The sequence below is a fragment of the Mus caroli genome, chromosome 1, assembly GCF_900094665.2.
Source record: "Mus caroli chromosome 1, CAROLI_EIJ_v1.1, whole genome shotgun sequence".
Lineage (NCBI taxonomy): Eukaryota > Metazoa > Chordata > Mammalia > Rodentia > Muridae > Mus > Mus caroli.
The window spans coordinates 98696844-98720543 of NC_034570.1; the positions used below are offsets into that span (position 1 = coordinate 98696844).

General features: G+C 42.8%; 1 protein-coding gene across 3 annotated transcripts in view; it reads left to right on the forward strand.

Annotated features, from left to right (window-relative positions):
- Positions 1-23700, forward strand: part of Zcchc2 (zinc finger CCHC-type containing 2) — a 46036-nt gene that overhangs the window by 6553 nt on the left and 15783 nt on the right. For all 3 annotated transcript variants that reach the window (XR_003835978.1, XM_021154251.2, XM_021154302.2), the window contains exons 2-7: positions 4890-5001; positions 8049-8125; positions 9974-10045; positions 15701-15813; positions 20141-20235; positions 22380-22463. Coding sequence is in view for 2 of the 3 variants with exons in the window: in XM_021154251.2 (XP_021009910.1) it covers positions 4890-5001; positions 8049-8125; positions 9974-10045; positions 15701-15813; positions 20141-20235; positions 22380-22463 (553 nt within the window). In the remaining variant the exon portion in view is untranslated. The remainder of the gene's footprint in view (positions 1-4889; positions 5002-8048; positions 8126-9973; positions 10046-15700; positions 15814-20140; positions 20236-22379; positions 22464-23700) is intronic.

A 23700-nucleotide genomic window follows, 5' to 3' on the forward strand; every position in this document is an offset into this window, starting at 1 on the left:
AATTAGGAAGTAATAATTTAAATTTGTGTGGAGTCAAGTATGGCTACTACAAAAAGCAACTTTATAGTTTGGTTTAGTTACATAATTCTTCAGTTAAGAGCACCAGTTGGGATCGATGTACTTAGGAGCATTTCTGCATCGCAGCTGTTGTGTATTTTTTTTAGCTTGTTTAATGTTTTCCATTCTTTAAGAAATGTTAAGGTGATGGTTGTTGTTGTTTGTTTGTTTTTTGTTTTTGTTTTTGTTTGTTTTTTGAGTTTTTGCCAGACACTGTACCTCATGTTTGTAATGCTCGTAATCTTAGTATTTGGAAGGTTGAAGCAGAGAATTTGAGGCCAGCCAGGGATTTATCACAAACAACAAAACAGAAGCAAGAGGCTAATACTCCCTGAGTGTTTTATATTTTCATGATGGAGCACTGTGTGACAGTACTTTTATAGAGAATTCTCTGCTCGTGCAGTAATTCTGGTTTGTCTGTGTAAACAGTCAGTGTGACAGGGAAGTGGCCTGTGGGGTGTTTGTTATGGGTAGTGGAGGCCCAGCCCTGGGTCCATTTCCTTTTGTTCTTGTGTTCTAGGGAATATTTGACCTTTGGTTCCCTGCCAAGTGGTTCATTAGCAGTGTTCACTGCTCACTCAAGGAGTAGTTTATCTGAGGTCTTATTTTATATGTATGTGTATGTATCATTGTGCCTGGTACCCTTAGAGGCCAGAGAGGGCTTCAGATGCCCTGGAACTGGAGTTACATGTGGTTGTGAGCTTCCATGTGGGCACTAGGAACCCAACCCCAGTCCTTTACAGGAGCGTCCAGTGCTCCTACCAGTGAGCCATCTCTCCAGTCCACCTTTAGCTTTTGAAAGGTTACTTTGCAAGCTTCTCAGTGCCCAGTATAAGATGGAGCTGCCCTCCTCCTCGGGTTTTATGTAAGTAATCCTGAAGATGAGTTGGCAGTGAGAACAATGCATGAGATCATGGCTCAGTCAAAGGATGGTCAGCACAAGAGGTGCTGGTGGATGAAGAGGTTACAGAGGGCTTTGGGGGACAGATTAGAGGACTGCTTGTCACCTGTTTGCATGGGAGCCAATGAAAATAATGATGAGTCTATATGCTGTGTCTACTGAAGGTCAACTGTCATTTTTAACTTAATCTGACTTAATCTGTGTAAAAACATTGATTTCTTTTTTTTAAATTACAGAAATACCCATTTCTTTTAATGGTACCATTAAACTTCAGTCATCATGGTGTGATTGATTCTCTTAACCCTTAACTGTCTTCCCTATTTACCCTGACTCTGCCCTTTAGTCATGAAGGACTGATGGATGTTCTTGTGGATCTTGATTCTATAGACTTACAATAATTTCCCTCCTAGTCCTCTTGAGTTCAGCTTGTCCATCTCATCTTTTGAGTACTGGCACCAGACACATCTTTCTCTATCAGCCCTTAGTCATGTTATAGTTTCTTTCAGTGACTGATGTACCCTGGGCTTTAATAGACTCTTAACTCAAAGTCCTAGCTGCCCATTCTTTCTTCATAAATACTGCCTTTCCTTCATCACAGGGTTCATGCTAGCCTCTCCTGTGATAATCTTAGGTTATCAGTCTTCTAAGTCGCCATCAATTCAGATTCCCTCTAATACATACATTCTTTTGAAGTTTGGGTACTTCTAAAATTTGAACATACATAATTGACTTCCTTGCTAGATTTTTTTTTAAAGATTTATTTATTATTATACATAAATTCACTGTACCTGACTTCAGACACACCAGAAAAAGGCGTCAGATCTCATTATGGGTGTTTTTGAGCCACCATGTGGTTGTTGGGATTTGAACTCAGGACCTTTGGAAGAGCAGTCAGTCCTTGCTAGATCTTTACATTATCTTTTATTTGTTTTTTTGTCCTCATTGCGTATGTCGTAATGGCTCAGTCATCATTTCTTAAGCCTGGGCATTCAAATGTCGCTCCGGAAGTACTGCTTTAAGACTGAATGCGTTGATCAGTGATTTTCTTTTTTTGGTCTTATTTGTACTCCCTCCTTAAGCCTCAGTATGGGGATGTACAGATGGGTACAGAGGTCAGAATTATTGACCACTGCTTTACTGTTTGGATAATTGGTTTACAGAGAGTCTCCTCCAGGGTTTGGTCTCCAGCTTGTGATTTGTATGAGAGAGAGATGGGGAATGGAGAATACTTTGCTTGTGCATAGGAAGTTAAAAACTTGACTTTGGGCACAGAAATGAGCACTCTGTAAAGTCATGTGGCAGTTTTGTGCTTATTAGTAAGACTGTGTAAATTGGGATAGTTTCCTAGAGTAAAACTGATTTTTGTTCTAAGTGGTCCTGGAGGGGAAGGTGGCTATGTGTGATCGGAGACCTGTGGTGTTAGAGTACTATTTGAGAAAAAAAGGCTGTTCTAAACAGAGGTTGCACGAGGCGGTGGTGCAGCGAGAAGCTGTTGCTTTTGGAAATGGTTTGTTTCCCTTGGACGGGTCCTCACAGGTTCGCTTAAGTGGCAAATGCCAATACAGTCTGGACCCACCTGTCTGTCACTGTTGAGGCCCTTAGATGTGTACATGGTTCCAAGAAGTCTTCTGCACTGAAGGTGTAGCTAGCTGTGGCTCTGCTGGTGGCGCGGGGGCTGTTAACGTCTGAGTTTAGTTTGCTTCCTTCAGAGGGCGTCTTTGGTCTTGTCCTCTGTGTTCTCCTCTCTTGTGCAGGAAGGCTGTAAAGGGAAAGGCGCTAGGGCATAGCTGTGGGCTAGGGAGGGGTGTGTGCAAGGCTAGGTCCTTCTGCACTCTCTCTGTTCTTGTCACCTCACCCCAAAACATCTTGCTGTGGGCATGGACTAGCCTAGGAATGAAGCAGTTCCAGATCCACTTCCCACCTTCCTTGTACAGAAGGTATTTACTGCCTGTTTGTTTCCTGTATCCTTGTCATTGTGTGTCCTCTGTAGAATTTGTTTTTCAGCGTGCACTTGTCGTCTTAACAGGTGGCACTATCTAGATTGACTCAGCAGAAGCATGAAGAGTTAGCCGAGTACGCAAAGGTCAATCCTTAAGTAAAATCTAAAATCTGCTTCCCTCCTTTGCTGCAGCCTCCACTTCCTTCTCCCTGGTAGGCTTCTGGGTCGGCGTGATTGTGCTGGAGATTTCTTAATGGGTCAGTTCCCCCTAAAGGGAATGATACCAACTGTTTTAACTTCTAAATTAGTAATTAGAAAGGGGCCCTAAACTTCATAGAGAGTGATAGTGACAGTTCCCCTGCCGCCTTGTTCCCTCTGTTCAGGCCTGCATAGTTTGCCGTTGTTATCCCAAATATCATGTTGAGAAGAATGTTCATAGAAAGAAGCAGTTATGGTGGCAGAGTATATGTACCCCTAAATCACCTCCCAGCACTCTCTTCAATAGTTGGTATATATACCCACATTATACAGTAGCCAGGTCTGTCATCCTCTTGCTGAACCATCTGAGACCCACATGTGCACACTGACATTAAAAATAAATTACTAAGGAGTAAGAAGGGAGAGAGGTGATTGAAACTGTTTGCTAAGCTTCTTTCAGGTAAGAGCTGCCTAAGAGGATGGGAAAGCTTTGTTTATTTCTCACGGCACTTGGGATGGAAACTGGGATCTAGAACATGCTGAGCAGGTTCTCTGCTGCCGAGCCATACGCTAGCACTGCATTACTGTTCATTTTTTACAAGGATGCAGAACAGTGTTGCATTTTTAATTAGCAAAATCTCTCAGGCAGACATGGGCTGTAAGGAAAGAGTATATGATTTAAGTTAGGATATGTATGAGCTTACTTTTAAAAATTGATAGCATTGCAGGTTGGTAAAGACTGGGAGACCGAATGTTTTAGCTGTTGGGCCCTGAAATGATCTGTGTTCTCCTTATGACAAGGAGAACACTTTGTAAACACTCCTATTACCTTGGGTTTCTAGAAAGTGGGAGTAAGGATTAGTTACCAAGAGTATTTAATGTACTTTATTCACATAAATAAAGCTGTCATCTGGAATCCCACATGCATTGTCAGACCAGTTTGGATCATTAAACAGCAGGAGAAAATACCTTACATGAGATCCCTGACAAGTTTCAGGTCCTCTCTTCTGTCATTTCTTGATGCAGTTAAAAAGTCAGTGTGTGTTTGGTTCTTGAGACAAGTGATGTTAAAATTAGTGGTGTTTTGAGGTAAGATGTCAGGATGGAGGAAGGGAAGGGCTATTTTCTGTTTTTCTGCTTAACTACAGTCTTATAATAACAATGTACACATAGCACTGCTTTAATTCTGGAGAGCTATAAGCTTGGTGTGCTTTTTATTATTATAAAATCCAATCTTTGAGGCACACCCCCATAGTCAACTGGTGATGATGGATGGGCTACGTAGACTCAGTCAGGGTCAGAGGGTCTGGTTTCTGTTTGACAGTAAGCCATCCCTACATGGTGTTTCTTGCAAAGATTTGTATGTGTTGATGGTGCTGTTGATAACACTTTCCTACTGGATCATCTTGTTAGGCTGTTACTAAAACTAATCAGTAGATAAACTTTATGTAATGATTAACATACACAGTACCTGGGAAATTAACCTAAAGTACACTAGTTATTTTATATGTCCTTTTGATTCTGGTTCATGTGGTATAGAATGAATACTACTGGCAACTCTGATTAGCAACATTGGATTTCTGTGTGTTAAGATAGCTGGGAAAGAAAATATTTGAAAAGATTATTACTTTTAAGTAAAAATGAGCGTTGATACTGCTACTTGTGACTCTGACACATGGTATCTTTTTACCCTAATGTTTACTCACTTGTAACTAGTATAATCATTATTCGGACTGTAGGACTTGACTCTGGAATTTTCTACTCTGATGTAGATTAACACATTTTCTCTTCTAGAACGACTCTGCCTGTGGTGACTATATACAGAGTAATGAGACTGGTTTAGTAGAGCAAGCCCAGATACCTCAAGACGGACTCACTGTGGCCCCTCATCGAGCTCAGCGAGAAGGTGTGCTGCATTTGTTGTTTTCACACTGATCCTCATAGGATTTGAAGTTGTTGCTCTTGCTGTTGGTGATGATGGTGGGTGGGTGGGTGGGTGGGTGGTTGGTTTGTTGGTTGAGAAAGGGTCTCACATAGCCCAAGCTAGCCCAGATTCACTATATATCTAAAGCTGACATTGAACTCCTGATTTTTCTGCCTCCATCTCCCAAGTGCTAGGACGATAAGCCTGTGCCACCAGGCCTAGTTTATGTGATGCTGGGGAGCTAATTTAGGGCTCATACATGCTAGATAAGCACTCTGTCAACTGAGCTACATTGCTGGCCCCAATTCTGGTTAATTCTTAATTCTTCGTTTTAGCGAAATCCTGTTGGTCCTGGGCTTTTGCCCAAAAGCAGTGCTCCAAATGTTCTGACTTCTGTGTTCTGGGGTCCCCTTGCTCCACAGCCCTGTGCTGTCCTCTGCTGTGTGTCTGGCCTATGTCGTGGACAGTTGTCTCTATGACTGTCTCTTAAACCTCTGTGTGTGCTTCTGGAGGGCTAAGACTTTATCCTATTACTAACATACTTAGTGTAGTATTTCATCTATAGTGTCCAGTGTTCACTATTAAAAGGAAGGAAGAAAACCAACAAAGTTCATAATATCAAGGTGACGAAATTGTTCACATCCATTTCCTGGTAGCCATGCAGTTTTAAAGAGGAATTATGGGAATGAAAGCACATTACCATCTAAAAACAAATGGTCTGGATGCTCCCTTTTCTTTGCATTTGGGAAGTCCATAGGCTCATACTGGGAGGAACTTTGAAACAAAACTTGGGCTACTATGTAGGCTGCAGATGAGCCAAGGATACNTAAGACATACTCAGTCACAACTCTGAGTTTGTGTCAGTATGCCTCCTTTTCACCATGGTCTTTTTGATGCAGTTTTCCTGAGAGGAAGTCTATGTCTGTCTAATTATTACATATGTTTATCTAATTACCACCTCTGTTTCAGATGATCATGGTACTGTCCGGATTAAACATTAACCTGAAACTACTTCACCTCAGTTCAGCTCATTGAACATTAGTAACTTGATGCAGAATTTAACTTTTATAATGTTTTGTTCTCATAAAAACTTGTTGAGGTTTAGACTATTTCAAAATGATAGCAGTTATTTGAAAGTGGTACTGTGGTTCTTCATTTTTAACTGTTAAAATTGTGAAGTATAATACATGCTCTCTGGCTTAACTTTACAAGGGTTAAGACACATAACAGCAAGTGTAACTTGAAGCTGAAGCCATATTCCCAACTTGGTAACAGCATCAGTGCTCCGACCCCCTTTTTCCCTCCTCTAAACAGCAAATACAAAGAGCTGGCTCAGTTGGTAACGTGCCTACGAGCATGAGGACATGGAAATTAGACCCCTAGCACCTATGTACAAAAAGCCAGGCACAGCAAGCAGCAGAGTTCACTGACCAACCAAGTCACTGATCCCCAGCTCTAGCAAGACACATTTTAGGGTGGGCGTGGTACTGGGGTGACCCAAACTGGCCTTGCCTGCAGTCCTCATAGCTTCACCTGGGCTGATCTGGGATCACACCCAGAACGAACGCTTTAGGCAAGCACTCTAAATGAAGCCCCCTCCACAGCCCCAGACTGCTCTGTTTTCTCAACATCAGTTAGTTCAGTAAGGTTTGATTTGCTAGCATCCTCTTTTAAGTGATTCAGTCACAGCAGTTTTTGGGAACACAGACCTTCCCATTCCTCTTTGGTCACTGTAGCATTACACAGTCTGAAGATTGCCGTCAGGTATTTGAGATTTTTTTTTTTTTTTTCTACCTTCACTCTGAAGCAGCCATCAAACCATGCATTTTGAAAGTTGGCATGAAGTGCTGTTATGGCTCTGTCCCTGCTTATTCTAAGTGCATTTCCTGCTGCTGCCTTTCTGTGTTTCGTGCTTCATGCTCTCTCGTTGCTCACCTTTCATGGTGTGTAACAATCTTGCTGTCACTTCTGGGCTTTTGCTCGTTTAGCTTGTTCTAAAGCAGAAGGAATGCTCCTCTCCTCTTCTCTGCCAGCACCCCAAGTTCACGAGTGACTCTCCATCCCCACCACAGTCCCATGGCATTGCTTTCCCAGCCTCTTTTGCCATCATTATCAGCCTCTACAGGTGCAGCCTCAGCATCAAGTGAGTATTGTACCTGCTGTACACTCACTGTATAGCAGTCTGGTTGACTTCAGATCTTTGTGTTGTAGTCAACCTTTTCAGATTGGCCGCCACCCTCCTCCTGCTGCTCTTCCTCCTCTTCCTCTTCTTCTTCCTCTCCCCGCCCCCTTCTTTTTTCCAATCTGATTTCTTTTCTATGAGAACTTGGTGAAGGAGCTGTAGAGTGAGTAGCCAAGGGCTTGCATGTTTACTTAGTTGATGAATAGACTGTGTATCTGTGTAGAGAGCTTGTTGTCCTGTTTACTACCCTGTGTCTACTGTTTGACCCTGTCATAAACTGTACATTCAGTTCCTTCACAGCGAGACTTTATGGTTTCTTACAGTGATCAGTTTATAGGACATTTTACCCATTCCAGGAGATACAAGATCCCCTTCTGGCCTCTCTGGGCACAGACATGCATGTGGTACACATACATGCAGGCAAAACACTCATACATGTACAAATGAAAAACAAAAAACTAGATATTTTCTAAGTTATTCCTATTATATATACAAATAATTGAGCAGGCTGTCCATATTTAGTTCATTCTAGAGTGCTGTACTATGACAATTTGAGTAAGAATTTTCATTATTATTCTTTAGAAAACAATCTTCAATAAAATATCTTTAGATTATTTGTTTTGGTGCTGACTGCTTGGACTGGTCGACTGCTTGAACACTCAGCATCTTGACATATGTACATATGTAGAAGCATTCACTTGTGGTTGAGTGGCATATTGCTGTGTATCAGTTTTTTCATGAGTTAAGACCAGTCATAAAGATTAAGTAGCTTAATAACTGGCATTTGTCAAGTTATCAGTTGACTCTAGGTAACTGAATATGTGTGTGTGTGTGTGTTTTTTTTCAGCTGTCCACATTGAGAAGATAATGTTGAAAGGAGTCCAGAGAAAAAGGGCTGACAAGTACTGGGAGTACACTTTCAAAGTAAGCTGTTCTCATCCCGAGTGCTTCATTCTCCACAGCCACGGAAAAGCTGCTAGCAGGCTCGCTGCTTTAAAGACGAATGAAAGAACGAACGGAAAGACAGACAGACAGATGATTGATAGATGACACATAGATAATAGGTGATAGATAGGAAGAAAGGTAGGTAGATGATTAATAGGTAGCTTAACAGGTAGGTAGATAATAGATAGGATGATCCACAGATAGATGGCAGATTTTAAAAACAAGAAAGAACCTTGAACTTGGGGAAATGATTGAAAATGTGTGGTGTAAGATGCATCTTTTAAAAGTTCAAGTAAATATTTCACAGTGTCTGCAGACCCCAGGCCTTCCCTGTCCTGGCTTTACTTTACTGACTGCTCTGCTTTCCTTGCTGCTCATGGGGTTTTCATCCCTGCTGTGTGCCTTTGTCATCTTGTTGGCTGTGAACCGCAGGCCTGGTTCTTGCTTCCCACTGCTGCAGCTTCACTGTTGAGCCCTGTGCGGTTGCATCACATATACTCAGACTGCCTGCAGTGAGGCCAGGGTTCTCACAGCACCACTGACCATGTTCCAGCTTCCCACTTTCCTCGACTTCCCTCCCTCTGATAAAGTGCTTTCTCCTTCCTCTGCAGATTACTACCACTATAGCTTCCACAGATCCTTGAGCAAAGCGTCTTATGGAAGTGGGTGTCCTCATCTCTGCCGTCCTATAGTGTCTGCCTTGCCAGTATATTTGTTGAATGATTTTCAAAACTTCTACTTTGAAGGAGAAAAATCCTTGACTTTGTGATTTCTGTTTCCAATTTCCATGTGTCTCACTTTTGGGGTATTTGGTTGCCTCTTTGCCCTTGAAACTCGGCATGCTGGCTTCTCCTTTAGTTGTTGGAACTCACAGCTTTTCTCTAAGACCTTTCTCCTTACCCTGGACCAAAGCACAGCTAACATCTGGCTCAAATGCTCCCTCTCTGGAGAGCCTTCTTAACACCAGCTACTCTTGTTTCAGGCCCAGTCTCTCTCTTTGAAGTAAACACTGGTAGAAATTCTTACATATTTGTTTGGTTTTATGTGACGCTGACATGCGACTGAACTCAGACATCAGTTGCCATGTCTACTCCTGTATTCACCTGCTCAGGTAGATATTTTTCATTTAAGAAATAACCAGTCAGAAAGGGTTGCTACATAGCATTTTTATGCATTTAAAAAGTACATTAAAAGTGATATGATTAAGTGATAAAACTTAGATATTAGTGTATCTCGAATAGTCACCTACTTTACAGTTGTACAGTGGAAATTAAAGTCCACAGAATTCTAAGGGTCCAGGAGGCAGTGCAGCACAGCTGATTGCAGTCCTAGATCCTGGTCCTTTTGGGCCATACTTCCCTCCTTTTCTTCATCTGAAAATGCAGGTAATGATGCTTGCCCAAGCATCTTGCTAGGACTTAAAGCATGTTAAATCTTTTGAGAAGATAAAATTCCCTCATTCTGCTTCTCTTGTAGCCATACATTTAGTGAGCCTAAGGAGACAGGACTTGGGTCTTTTGGATCTACCCTGTCATTGTATCATTTTTCTACTTAACCAAAAAAGCAAGACATTTCTGAAAAATTAGTTCCTGGAAATTATCAAAGCAGTTACATTTTAATACTGCTTTTTGAAAAATACAATTTAAAAAGAATTACTGGAAAACTTTTTTCTGTACAATGTCAGAAACTATGAGAGAACGCTAGCTGAACTTTATATCTCTGATTGCTAATCTTAAATTTAAGGCCTTTTGTTTTACACATGGCTTTTTCCCCAGCCAGTTCCTGCCTAAGCAATAACCATACAATATGTGTGTTTTCTTAAATCAGGTAAATTGGTCTGACCTTTCAGTCACAACAGTAACAAAAACCCACCAAGAACTACAGGAATTTCTACTGAAGGTAAAATTATAGATTTTGTTGTTAAGATTTGTATATGCTATAGAGATTCCTAAAGTTTCAATGTCAAAAGAATCACCAAGAAAATTAAAACACACATAGGTTACCTCCAAGCTCGGATGAATAGAGGTGTAGAAAATGTTACCCTGTGTGTCTTCTTACCTTGTTACCAGTATAAGTAGCAGAAGAAATGGCTTTAGAAAATAGGTCCCCATTCTTAGTCCTCTACAGAGGTGCTCATCTGCAGTGAGATGAGGCTCATTTTCCTGTGGTACCTAACACACTCAGGTTCTCCTCTGTGGGCTCTGCTTGAACTTCGCTCCTTTTTTCCTTGGAGTTCATCCTTCCCCCACCCTACTTTCAAAAGTGTCTGAATGCTATCGGGACGTGGAAGATGGTGGAATTACCTTTGGCAAGTTTGTTTTCTGCACATCCTTACCTGTTCCCTTGAATAGCAGTACTAATCAGATGTAATTGACAAAAACGAAAGACCTCCTAGAAGGGGGAACTACGTCTGTGTGGTCAATAAATAACCATTGCTCAGTAAGCAAACACTTCACAGTTTATTGTTGACAGGGAGAGAAAGCTGGGAAATCCAGAAACAGGAAGTAGTCCTGACTCACTCACCAAGCCTTGTGTGAAAGTGTCCTCACCACGCACCAGCTCTGAAGATTTTGCTGGGATTCACCTTGTGTGCCTGTTCAGATCATTTGTGTCTGTGTTGATTCTTAACTCTGCAAGGTGCTGATTCTCACCAGTCTGTTAGCTTCCAGAAGAATTCTGGAGCCTAGTTCTCTGACACACACTTTGACATGCTGTCAAAACATTAGTTTGCTGGATTTGTTAGTTGGTATCTATTAAGCCAATTAAATAGTTTCTTTTTCCTATGGCTTGTTTTAAACTGAATTCTCCCACACCCCTCTCCTCCTATTTTATAAAAAATAGATTTTTTTCTCATATATCATACAGCTTCCCCCATTACTCACCGCCTCCCCTCCCATCCATCCAGATCCACTCTTTTCTGTCTCTCATTAGAAAAGAACAGGCTGCTAAGAGATAACAAGTATAATAAGATAAAACAAAATCTACCGTGTTGAAATTGGACAAGGCAACCCAACAGAAGGAAACAAGCCCACGAGAAGGCACAAGGACCAGAAATCCATTTGTTCTCACACCCGAGAGTCCAGTAAAGAAACTGCAAGCCATATTATATACACAGAGCCACCTGGGCAGGCCCCGGCTTGTGGCTTCGGTCTCTGAGATCGTCCGAGCTTTGCTCACCTGATTTAGAGCTTACTCTTCTGGTGTCCTCATCCCCTCTGGCTCTTAAACTCTTTCTGCCTTCTCTTCCACAGGGTCTCCTGAGCTCTGAGGGGAGGGGTTTGATGAAGACATTCCATTTAGGGCTGTGTGTTCCAAGGTTTTGCTCTCTCTTTTGATGATGATTAAATAAAGCACTGCTCTTAAGTATAGCAAAACTGCTGTTCAGGGTTTTACTCTTGGTTTCTAGAGTCTCTCCATTAGGGGCTGACAACTCTCTAAACTATTCACGTACCGACCGCCTGCTTGTAAAGATGGGGTGAGCTTCATTCATGTCTAGTCACCCAAGCCTGTGACCCTCCTATCCGTCCTAGACAAGAAAGAAGGCAGCAGTAGAAGGGCTGGCATCATGAGCATGACTCACAGGAACAATCAAAGGTGTCGGGACAGAGTGGCTGTGATCCAGGCCACACTGCAGCAGGGAGATAGTCCCTCACAGCCTTCTGATGGTTTGAGCAAGTGGGTTGGGTCTGCCTCTTTTCTTTGCATACATTTTCAAATCTCTTCTGCTTCTCACAAGCTCTCTTATGTCTTGATAGGATACATTTACCAGCACTGAATGTGAGTTAAATAGGCAGTTATGATCATCCACCATTTGGATTTGGAACAGGAACACTTGTCTCTCTTTTTCTTCTGTTTTCTTCGGGGCACAATCCTAGTGCTGAAGAATGAGTTCCAGAGGTACAGAGAGAGGGCTGAAGTTCTTAGTGGAGCCAGACACTGCCACCTGTCAAAGCCATGTTACTTGATGCCAACTTGTGTGTGATGTGGCCACCTTTTTGTCTGTCCTCAAAACAGAACCCACTGCAAGGCTCTACCTTCCGTCTAGCAGTCTCCTTCCTTGGGGTTTCCCCCTAAGCTCCAGCCATGCTGTCCTGACAGATTACATAAAAGCTAAGTGCTTAACAACAAAGCCCCAAATGCCTTCTCATTCTTCAGGGCCATGGGAATTAACCCTCAGCTTAGTTAGCAGGTGACTGATGCAGTTTTCTTAAGTGCATGACCTCTACTCTTACCTGGAGTAATCTGCACTGTCTTCCTAAAACGGAATTGCCTCTTGTCCTCTATGCCCCAGGCTGACGGCCTGCATCTTGAACGTTGTAGAAATGAGAGCAGAACTGTCCTGAGCACCTGTTCAGTGGTGCTGTGTGGGCAGGTGGTGTTGAGTGAGTGAGGTTGGGGTTGCTGAGTTCTCGATTCGTGAGAACAGCTGCTTCTGCCCTCCATGTTCTGGCCCCCCTCCAGTTTGTTTTTCATATTATCACAGCAGCTCTGTGAGTTTATTTCTCCTTCGATGAAGTATCCGCAGTTCCTGAAATAATAACCAGGAACCGAGTAGGAGTTTAGATGCGTGCTGACTTCTTGAATGGGATGGACTGTATGTTGTAGGGAGTTTTATAAGTGTCAATAGAGCATACAGTATAGATACTACCTACCTCAGGAATGTACTGCAGCCCCTAAAAGAGTATGCTCCAGACACTCACTGTCCTAACAGTCTGAGTGGAGCAACTGCTAATGCACTTCTAGTGTGCATCCTGCAAGCTGTTTCTGGAGCTGTGCTGCGCACTGTCTAGATTGAGGCTTTTTAATCAAACCAGACCCAGCCATTTCTAATCATGAAAAGAAAAGTATTCCATGCATGTGGAGTCTGCTTTAAAGACTCCAGAGCTAATGTAACGTTTAAGATTGAAACCAAACCAGAATCCTGTGGTTCAGGTGACAGTGTTTGAGTGGTCTCTTCATGGCCTCCAAGCCCAAGCGTCCCTCCAAATGTGGAGAGGTGGCAACCTGGCTTTCTTCAGGGTCTTGATATCACAATTGTAGTCTATTAAAGTCTGAAGGCAGTGGATTGGTAAGAAATACAGCACTGGGATTTATAGCACAGTTTAAATTGATTGCCCCCTTTTCAGAGTGAAGGACTTCTTCAATGAGGGTCTGCCTCATGGTGCCCTGCTTCCTGAAGTAAGGAAAGGGATATGGGCTCTCATGAACATGGAGAGAAGCCTGATCCACTCATGTGAACAGTTGTTGTGTTCCTCAAGCTCCTTGGGTGCCAGGGCCATGATGAGCGAGCGGGTTGCCGCAAAGCTTGTCTGTGCAGGCTGTCAGTGCATAGGAGAGGGTGGCTGATGGAGCTCCCAAAGATTCTTAGCTGACGAATGGTAGTCAGCAATGTCAGTGATGCTGTCCAGACCTCCAGGCAAGATCCAAAGCCATGCAACAGGAGACTAAGATGGTTACAAATAAGGCCATTCCCCCTACCCCTGTGACAACCGTTAGTGCTGCTGGTACTCTTAGAAGACTTCTTAAGGTGAAGGCAGCAACTCCCTGTTGTGAATCAACAGTTTATTCTTGCAACCTTTTTATTAATAAGAAAGATTAAATAAAGGTAAATGGTTGCATATTCAACTTTAGTGTTGTTTTTTAAGAGAAACTTGTATCTAGGTACAAAACCTTTCATTACACTGAGATTGTACAGAGGAAATGGGAGGCTGGATCTGTTATGACTAAGATGGAAAGAGAAGAAAAATCCCATGTTACATAGGATAGAAAAGACATACTGTAAACCTTTATTTTTAGGAAAAAATTCCCTTCCAGCTAAATGGGCCCTGGAAATGAAGAGAAAAACAACATGGAAATAAACTAGGTTGCATACTGATGCATGTCCAACCTCAACCCAGTAATGTAACCTTGATCATTGATCTGGTGGCACTTTGTGTGATATAGTCCTGGTATGTAAAGCAACTATCAGTGGTTTGAAACTTGAAATAGACATCTCTGCCAAACATCTCTGGTTTTCTTTGTCAGCATATATGTACTCCATAGAAATTACGGCACTGAGGTAGTGAACTACAAGGTAGTTCACTTGTAAACATGTTTGCCACGTAAGCAAGAACATCCATGTAAAAGCTGAGTGTGGTCAGCCATGTTCGTAGCCCTAGCACCAGCGTGTTGAGGGACAGGTAGATCCCTGAAATCACTGGCCAGCTCTAGCCAATTCAGGGAGGGGAGACCCTGTCTCAAAAGATGAGGTGGAAAACACTCGGTGTCATCTTCTGTCCTCCACACCTTGCCCACGCACTTGTATGCACAGGTTCATACATATATATGTGCATGCGCTATACGTACTAAATAAAATCATGTTCAAAACTAGTAAAAATTCCCAGTGTCAAAAATGTATTAAAATGCTATTGTCAAAGTATCATTGTTGAAATTAGTAGTGTCCATGTGGAAAATGTATCAGTTCAGAGTTTGTTTCTCCGGGGTGGTGTCCCGAGCACATGATTCCATAGTGAGGGTGAGGATCCGCTGACTCTTTGACCTCTCCACATGGACCAGCGCATACTGACCAAGCATCCCGTGCCGTGCCATGCCACTGTGCTAGACATGATGAATGCACAGATCACGGATGTCATACAGACTGCTTTTATAAAGAATAGGTTGTGTGACTCTACTCTTCCCTTTATTCTGGATTTAAGTGAAAGTGACAGTAATACAGAAGTTAATCCTAAATGTCAAAACTGAATTTTTAAAAGAGTTAGTTTTAGAATATTTTGGAATATTTTTAAATTAAACAAGTTAAATAATGTAGTAAGAGTTTTGTTTACGTTTTTTTTTCTTGGTTGGATGATAGTTTCTTATAGATTCTAGCACACTGCTTAAAGGATACATCCGTCATGTTGAGAAAAACTCTAAAGAGTGGTTTGTTTTGTTTTTTATGTGGGCAGTGTATGTCTACACGTAGAGGTCAGAGGCATGCTTGAAGAGTCCTTTCTTTGTGTCTACTTCTACCTGGGCTTGAGGAAGTCTTTAGCCTTGAGCGAACCATCTCACCAGCTCTGAGGGATGTTTTTGGTGTAAATAAAATTGCAAGGAGTTGACCCAGCTTTCATATCTTGGTTCTTTATTTGGCAGATAACATTTAATTGTTCACCACTGCCTGAGATTAAGGTGAGAGAAGCGGAAAGGAAGCATGAAACTGATAACAATAGAGGCAGAGAGAACACTTTACAGAAGAGTATCCCAGGCTTAAAGCGCCAGCTGTACTATGCAGAATGCCAGGTTTACCTTGAAGCTTTGTATAAATGCCACTTCAAACAGGGAAGAGAGCTTGCGTGTGAGATCTGTATGCTGGACACTGTAGGCATGCTGGATACTTGGGTTTCCCATATACTTTGGCTAGTCCTGAGAGATGTGCTTCCTACACACAGACCTGTATAACTTCAGCCTTGGAAAGAAGGCTTTGAGATAGTTAATGAAGAGAAGGCATTTACGTTTGTTTATAGTTGTTCAGCAGGTAAAATCTTAGTGCTGGATATTATGTTTTTTCCCTTGCAGCTTCCAAAGGAATTCTCTTCTGAGAGTTTTGACAAGACCATCTTAAAAGCCCTGAATCAGGGTTCTCTAAGGAGGGAAGAGCGGCGCCAGCCTGACCTGGAGCCCATCCTAAGGTAACAAGCGGCCTCAGCACCTGGCCTCGGGTGCTAGCACAGACTATTGAGGGAGTTTGTGAGATGGACTCTGGTACTGGGCTCTCGGCTCACTGGAGAAGACAGCAGCCCTGTCTTCACTGTATTCCTGCTTATCTACCAACATAACGTTGGTTCCTTTTAACCGTGATGGATAATGAGTTAAACCTGGGGGGGCTTGTTTCTTTTTTGTGTTCTATGAAATTTTATTAAGGACATCCTGTCCAGTAGCTAGGCTTGGGAGAGACTAAGTAGCCCAGTGAAATGGGGAGGGAGGGAGGGAAAGAGAGAGGGAGACAGATAGACAGACAGACAGAAAGACAGACAGACAGACCTTTCCCAGCACACGTTTACTTCCATGTGCTTTCTTGGAGCCCGGTGCTGCTTAAGGTCAGGTCTTGTGAAGTTGTTGCACCCTTGGGAATGTATGTATTACTAGATGGTTAAATATGGTGTCCTGTGTTTGTGTTCACTCCTGTGTGTGCAAGGGTCAGGGGTAGTACAGATAATGGGTGATATAGCCTTCCCCTTCCTCTCAAATTCGAGAGTGTATGTATAAACAAGGTAACCTGTTTTGTGACGGGAACTGGAAAGGTGACTGTATCATCCCTGATGTATGGCTTGCATAAGGCAGGAGGGATTCAAGGTGAAGCAACCAATGCTGGAGAGGAAGAGCTCACAATTCTGTAGGCTGGGTGTGGAGGCCAACACTTTTAATCCCAGCACTGGATAAAACCATGGAACTGAATTCAAGGCCCGTGTGGTCTACATAGTAAGGCATGTCTTTAAAACAAAACAAAATCCAGCACGTGCAAAGGCTAAAGGACTAGCTGAGTGAAGGGTACTGAGTTGCTGCATGGAATGGGTTGACCTAAAGTTCAGGTCAGTTCGTTCATAATGACATCAGTTCCCCTGTTGTGTTCATCTGAAAGAAATCCTTTCGGCAGTTCCAGTCCCAAGTGTAAAGAAGGCGAGTGGTTGCATTTGTCCTGAATGGAGAGGCAAGGAAGGGGGTCTGGGGAAAGTTGTTCAGTTTTGGAAAAGTGAGCATCTAAGCTGAATCGGGAAGGGTAGGGTAAGTGAATCTGATGGTGTAGAACAGACAGTGCTGGGAGTGGGTGCCATGGCAATCTGCTAAGACGTATATCCTGGGGTGGAGCAGTTGCTTATCATGCTGGACATCCCAGCTTTTCTGCTCCAAGCTGTTAAGAAAGCAATTGATGTTTTACTAGCAACTTAGTCACTAAGTAGAGTTAAGTGAAAGTATGACTGTGTGGCTTGGGGCATATGTGAGACTCCTGGTTTGCCTTTAGAACCTAAACAGAACTCCTCAGGCTTCTAGAGTGTTCCTGAGATCAGTGTGGCCCAGGATGGGGAAGGCAAGGTTGCTCCACAGTAAAGCTAGGCAGAAATCTGGGATGGATGCATTACCATTGTATCACTAAATCCATAATGTAACGGTGGGAGCAAAGGGCTGGAATGTGATGGAGCCCAGAATAGCTGCCCTTGCAGACACTCGCATCACGCAGTGATGCATGATGAGGCATGGGAGGGAGGGACACAGACTGGTTTCAAACCTGAATGAGAAGGTGGATCTAAAAGTTGGTAGGTGACTTGATGGGTATAGACTGGGTAAAATGGGGGTGCGGGGGGCTAAAGGACAAGGCAAGGGCTTGCAGGCACATCAGTGCTTGGTGACAAGCACCTTCCACCAGAACAGGTCTGAAGAAAGGCAGAGCCTTGAGTTCAGGGAGAATAAGGAGATGCAACCTATAGCCACTAATCTGTGGAGTCTCAGAGGACACAGTGGAAGAGTGTAGGAGGAGAAAGGAATAGGAGTGGACCAGAGAGCATTCTGGGTAAGAGCAGGTGGATAAAGTTGTAGAATAATTGAATTCCTGAGAGCTTGTACATTTCTTGGGGACCTTGTGAAAGTGTGGTTCCTTATTCTCCAGTACTGGGGTGGGCAGGGGATTCTGAGTGCAGCAAGCTCCAGGACGTGCTGGTGATTCACAGAGTGTCTCTGTGACTGATCCAGTACTCTGAGAACTGCGTCCAGCTGAGCAGTGGGGCTAGGGCATATCTGGCAGCATGAGCCTAGGCCTCCTGGGAGTGAGCATGCAGCACCCAGATGGCAGCCTCTGGTGTGTGAATGGCAACAGAATGTGACCTTACATGGACTGAAGGTCAGTACACACTGTTCCTGTCCACATTGGCATCAGTGTGTGCTTGGAACCCAGACAGACCATCTATACTAACTAGTAGTGGACAGAAGAACCCAGACAGACCATCTATACTAACTAGTAGTGGACAGAAGAACCCAGACAGACCATCTATACTAACTAGTAGTGGACAGAAGCTCCTCTGTTGTGCTTCACAGTGAAGAGGGGTGCAGCTTCCTAAGCGAAACTCAGTAATCCATAATGCTTGATGTGCAGTGACTCTCTCTTTGCCTAGTGTGTGTTTCCATGATAATGCCAGTTGTTCAGTGAAGGCTATGTGGAAATTCAGAGAGAAAGAATAGATCGCTCTTGCTCAGATAATTTTTGTTGATGTTTTAGTATTTTCTTTGCCTGTAATTACAGATCTGCAATTCAGTTACCTCCTAAATTAAACTTTTAATCCTCTGCTTTGTGTTGTGAAACAGTCATATAGCATAGTCCTGGCTGGCCTGGAGCTTGTCATGAAGACCAGAGTGGCCTCAGACTTGTAGCCATTCCTTACGCTTCTACTTTACAAGTCCTGAGAGCATAGGCAGCACCAACGTATGCATCTTTAAGCCACTGTGAGGGATTCCATGGTCTGTCCCATCTGCTTTGTAGCCTAGTGTTTCTCTAGTGTTGACAAATATACCATTTTCGTACCTAAAACACTTCCAGATATGTGGTTAATTGCTGAGGAGAGAGTATTGGAAATTGGTATACTGCCTGAAATAGTAAGAATGTCATATTCAGAGCACTGCACGATCCAGGCAAGGCCTTCTGCAGCCGGGCAAGCTTGGAGGCCCAGGTTTGAGAACTGGCTGATTGGCTAGGTGGGCGGTTGCCTCGTGGCTTAGGGTTGCTTCCTTTCTGTCATCCTGTAGAGCTTAGCAGCTTATGTATGAGATCATGTAGTTTCATTCATATATCTGCTTAGATATATGTGAGTTTCTTAGCTCTTTGAAAGAAATGTGAATTAACATTAACAATTTGGTTTTTGTGTTGTTTAGCTGTGAAGGTTAAAATAAAATTTCAGATGCTACCTCAGCTCAGTCTTTGTTTTGTGTCTCATCTATCTCTTTTAAGATTGGAAGGTAATTTCCAGATTGTTGGTTAACTGTCAGGGATAGCTCAGTAGCCATGTAGGAAAAGGACATTTAGAATGTTATGCCATTTCTTATTTCAACATTGTTTATAAAAGCTGGACATGATGGTGTGACCTATAGCCCTGGGGCCCTGAGACAGGAAGATGACTTGAGTTCAGGATCAAGACAAGATGGACAAATGAGACCTATTTCTGAAGAAGTACTTAGAATAGGGTTTTTGTTTGTTTAATTCTAGGACTTGGACTTTGAAAAGAGAATCTAAATAACACTGGTTCTAGCAGGACACACCTACAGTCACCCAGGTTAGCTTAGGCTACAGGAGTTCAGGGCAATTCTGGACTATTATTGAGACCCTATCTCAAAATAAGAATTAGGAAACATAAGTAAACAGGAGGCCGGGACACAGCTTGGTGGTAAAGTTCTTTCCCAACTGTGTAAGGGTAGGAAGTTCCATGCCCAGACCTCCCTGTAGGATCCTAAGTTAGGCCATGGTGTGATGCTTATTTAACATGCCTTACGGTGTGGTAGGAGCCACCACTATGCTCACCATTTTCCAGAATCTTCGTCATTTCAAACTCCTCAGCCTCTCCTAGCATAAGGAGGTCCCGTGATAGGACAGCCATATGATAAACAATGTGAGGAAGAGGAAGCTTACAGGTCTTCTCTGAGTAAAGGCAGCTTTTGAACCATCTAAGCAAACAGCTGAACCCTTTTGTTTGTTTTTTTGTCAAGTTGAAACTTCCCCATAAAAAAAAAATCTTTTTAGTAGATTCTTGCAAATGGTTTTTGTTAAAAAGTTTTCCCACTCCTGCAGAAATATATTAGAAAATAATCCTTTCTTTGGGGAAAGGTTTGGCTTATGCACTGCATTTACCCCCCCCCCCCCACACACACACACACTCTCCTCTGCTTCAATGCATACTCAGTTATGTTGGTTTTTAATCTGAACTGTGACTACAGATATGGACACTGCCAAGTGATGTGACTTTCTTTCTTACACAGGCAGCTGTTTTCAACCTCACCCCAGGCTTTCCTTCAGAGTCACAAAGTCCGCAGCTTTTTTCGGTCGATCTCATCGGAGTCTCAACACAATTTCAGTAAGTGCCCTCTGTTGCTCTGTGGAGATATTGCAAGTGTTTTTGTTTGTTTTGGTTTGTGTTTTGTTTTTTATGGGGTTTGTTTGTTGTTTGGTTTTCATATGTCATCCTGTTATTCAAATGTAAAACATTTTATTTATAAGTTAAGGAATAGAGACATGCAATTGAGAAATATGTGTCTTTTTTATACTGCACCTTAAAAGATAATGATACAGAAAAGATAATAGGACCAGGTAGACTGGTTCCCAGGAGAAAGTGGGCCCTCCAGTTCCTTGGCAGAGCAGGTGTAGAGAGCTGAGAAGTTGGCCGTACTGGGGCAGGATGTGCACTGTCCCCTCCTCCTATAGGACCCTCTAGTGCTGACTTCCCCATTCCTTATCCGTGTGCATCTCATTGTCTGCACAGCAGCATATCTAAAGACCAGCCTATGCCAGGCAAGGATGCTCTCCTTGTCCCGCCCATCCTTTCTGTGGATGTTTTCAGATAGGCTGTGTTTTATTCAAGGACTACAAAAGTCTGCTGTTTACATAGAGTCTACCTTATCCCAGGACTATTCTGTGGATAAACTTAATTGTTAATCCTCTGATGAAAACTTGAAAAGTTTGGTAAGAAACCTGAATGTTTATATTAAAGTCCTCGAGCTTCCCTTGGGCCCCTTAGTCTGTAGCTACTTGAAAGTTCAGCTCTTCCTGGAGCCCTGTAGCTCACTGTTGTGTCTCTGTGTCCATTGCTGTCACTGCCCCTCCAGATCACACTGGTCAATACCAGACTGAATGTGATGTCCTCAGGACGTTGTCTGAGTCTTGTTTCTGTGTACTGTTTGCTTTCCTGGTTTCAGTGTTCATCCCTCCTGTCTCATGTTCAGCATTGCACCTCTCTTCAGCCTGGCTTTTATTTGGCCAATAATGCTGATATGTTGCATAGGTGATTTCTACTCACTTTAAGCCAATATTTTGAGGAACATTTTTTTCTTGAAACCTTTCCTTCTGATTTCAGTTGTCATTTTTCTATACATAAAGGAAAAGAAAGTACATGCCTCCTCAGTTTGAGGTCGGAGAAAAAGAGGGGAAAACGAAAATGGACTATGAGGTGCTTTGAAAGTGTAACTGCTAGAGTGGCAGACACATGTGCCCGTGTGCGTGCCTTAGATGTTGGAACGTAGTTAGCGGGCAGGATCACAAGCACGACTCTGAGGACTAGCTGGCTGGAATACAGTGCACAGCTCCATGGCTGAGTTTATGTCTGGGTAGTGGCAGGACTTACTAAAGTCAGAGTTATTCTAAAGCTCTGGAGACTTCTTCCCAAGTCAAAAGTGCGAGCATTTTTAATAGTCTACCAGTAACACCTGGCTCATTTCAAAAAGGTTGAAACAAAGTTAAGCTAATACCCCAGATTATCAACCTGCTCAGGAAAGCGACCCACATGGGACACATGCATAGACATAGACATAAGGCAGAGTCTCTTGAGGTCTTAGCCAGGTTTTAAATTCACAGGCAGTGCTAAGGAGCCTAGCAAGTTTTGTCTGAAGAGTGGACACGTAAAATATTGCTGAATGTCCACATCTTGGCTTGAGGGGAAACTTTTCAGTGGTTGACGTGTGTGAGTTGTTTCTGCTAAAAAATAGCACAGTGTTGTCAGGGTTCATTTGCACACTTTTAAAAAAATGACTCCATCTTGTGTTTCCCTGGGTCAGAGAGCACTGTCCGATATGCTGACAGATAAGTAACTCTTGAGCAAACAGTGCTGCACTCTGAGGTAGCTTCAGGCTTCTTGTCTAGAACCCACTACTGTCCGAATATGCAGTGGGTTGGCGCTGATCATAATCTCTGCTGTAACAAAACAGAGCGTGGGGTTTAGAGCAGCTCAGCGTCACCATGGTGCTGTTACAGGCTTTTCGGAAGTAACAGTAGAAAGTAGAGGCACTCCCCATTTCATCCTTTGCTTAGTGACCATGCTTGGCCTCGCAGGTGTCAGGTGCCACTCAGATAGTCCTGTGCGTTCTTGAAGGTCCTTCCTTGGAGAAAGAGTCTTTCACTATTAACTCTTCCCTCTCCTTGGGGCACAGGGATAATCATTATTCTGATTTTCTTTATCTCACTATTACAATTTTCCCAGAGTTAGTAGTATTGAATTATTTCCTGCAGATAACTTACAGTCCTCTCTGAAGACTTCTAAGATATTAGAACACTTAAAAGAAGACAGCTCAGAAGCTTCAAGTCAAGAAGAAGGTAATTGTAGAGTCACTAGACTAAGTCTGCACACGCTGGCACAAGGTCAGAACAAAGGAAAGAGAGCCCAGGTACACACGGGCATTGGGATGTCAGAGATGGCATTACCATACAGAACAGCGAGCAGAGAAGAGGTTGCTCACTCCATGGTGTTGGCACAATTGGCTTTTTATATGAAGTGTATATTAATCAACTCCCACTATATATCATGTGCAAAACTTTCAAGGGATTAGCAACCATTTGTAAAATGTAAAGTTTAAAGTTTTATTTGTAAACCTGAGGAGAGAAGGTTTTGTTCAATAAGATGGATCATGCCCATACATTTGATTAATCTAAGCAAGAACTTAGTATCTGACCGAAGAGCCTGGATACTTAGAAGACAGTCTACAGCTGATATGCTAGCAGGGTGTTGACAGGAAGATGACAAATTGCTCGAAGTAGGAGGATTTTCTACAGTAGATCAATCAGTGATATCATCATGGGATGATGTGAATCAGTGGAGAATTTATTCCAGCATGTGAGTAAAATGGAGAATAGGAAATGTATGGATGATGAAACCCTCAAGCCGATAAGCACACAGCCTGCCAGGTAATTGAGAAAGTGAAGGACAGGACCAAGACACCACTGCACATTCATCAGACCAGTAAGCTGTTTTCACGTCTGATGTCCAGGATATTGACAGTAGGAGCTCCGACGTTATGGATGAGATGTAAATTGGCATGTGTGTTTGCACAGACCACATGGCATGATGCAGTGAAGCTGGAGATCATGGCTGCACCATGGTTTGTAGTGACAAATACCAGGGAGTCACCTCAATGTTTCAACTAAGTAGTCTAAGTAGACATACTAAGTATGTCTGCTGGGCAGCAGTTAGAATAAAGCCCGCCATAGCCCTCTGTGAGTTTTATGAATGTACTCACATGCACAGGTAGTTAAAATGGAGCTTTCACTATAGTGTTTCAGCAAGTTAGGTAATAGTTAACTTCTGTGGAAGGGAGCAGGGGAGTAAAGGGTGACCTGTAGTCAGATCTCATACATCATTTCTTTTTTAGAGTAACTTGATAGTGATCTTGTAGACTTTTAAAAATATTGAAAATCTTAATGGGAATAGTTTTACCTGAAGTAAATTCAGTTTGAAGTAACACGCTCTTATTAAAATTGCATAATTTTGAGTAAGATTGGTGTGAACATTTGAGGTAATTCAATAGTGTATTAGGCAATTGAAGATTTGTTATGG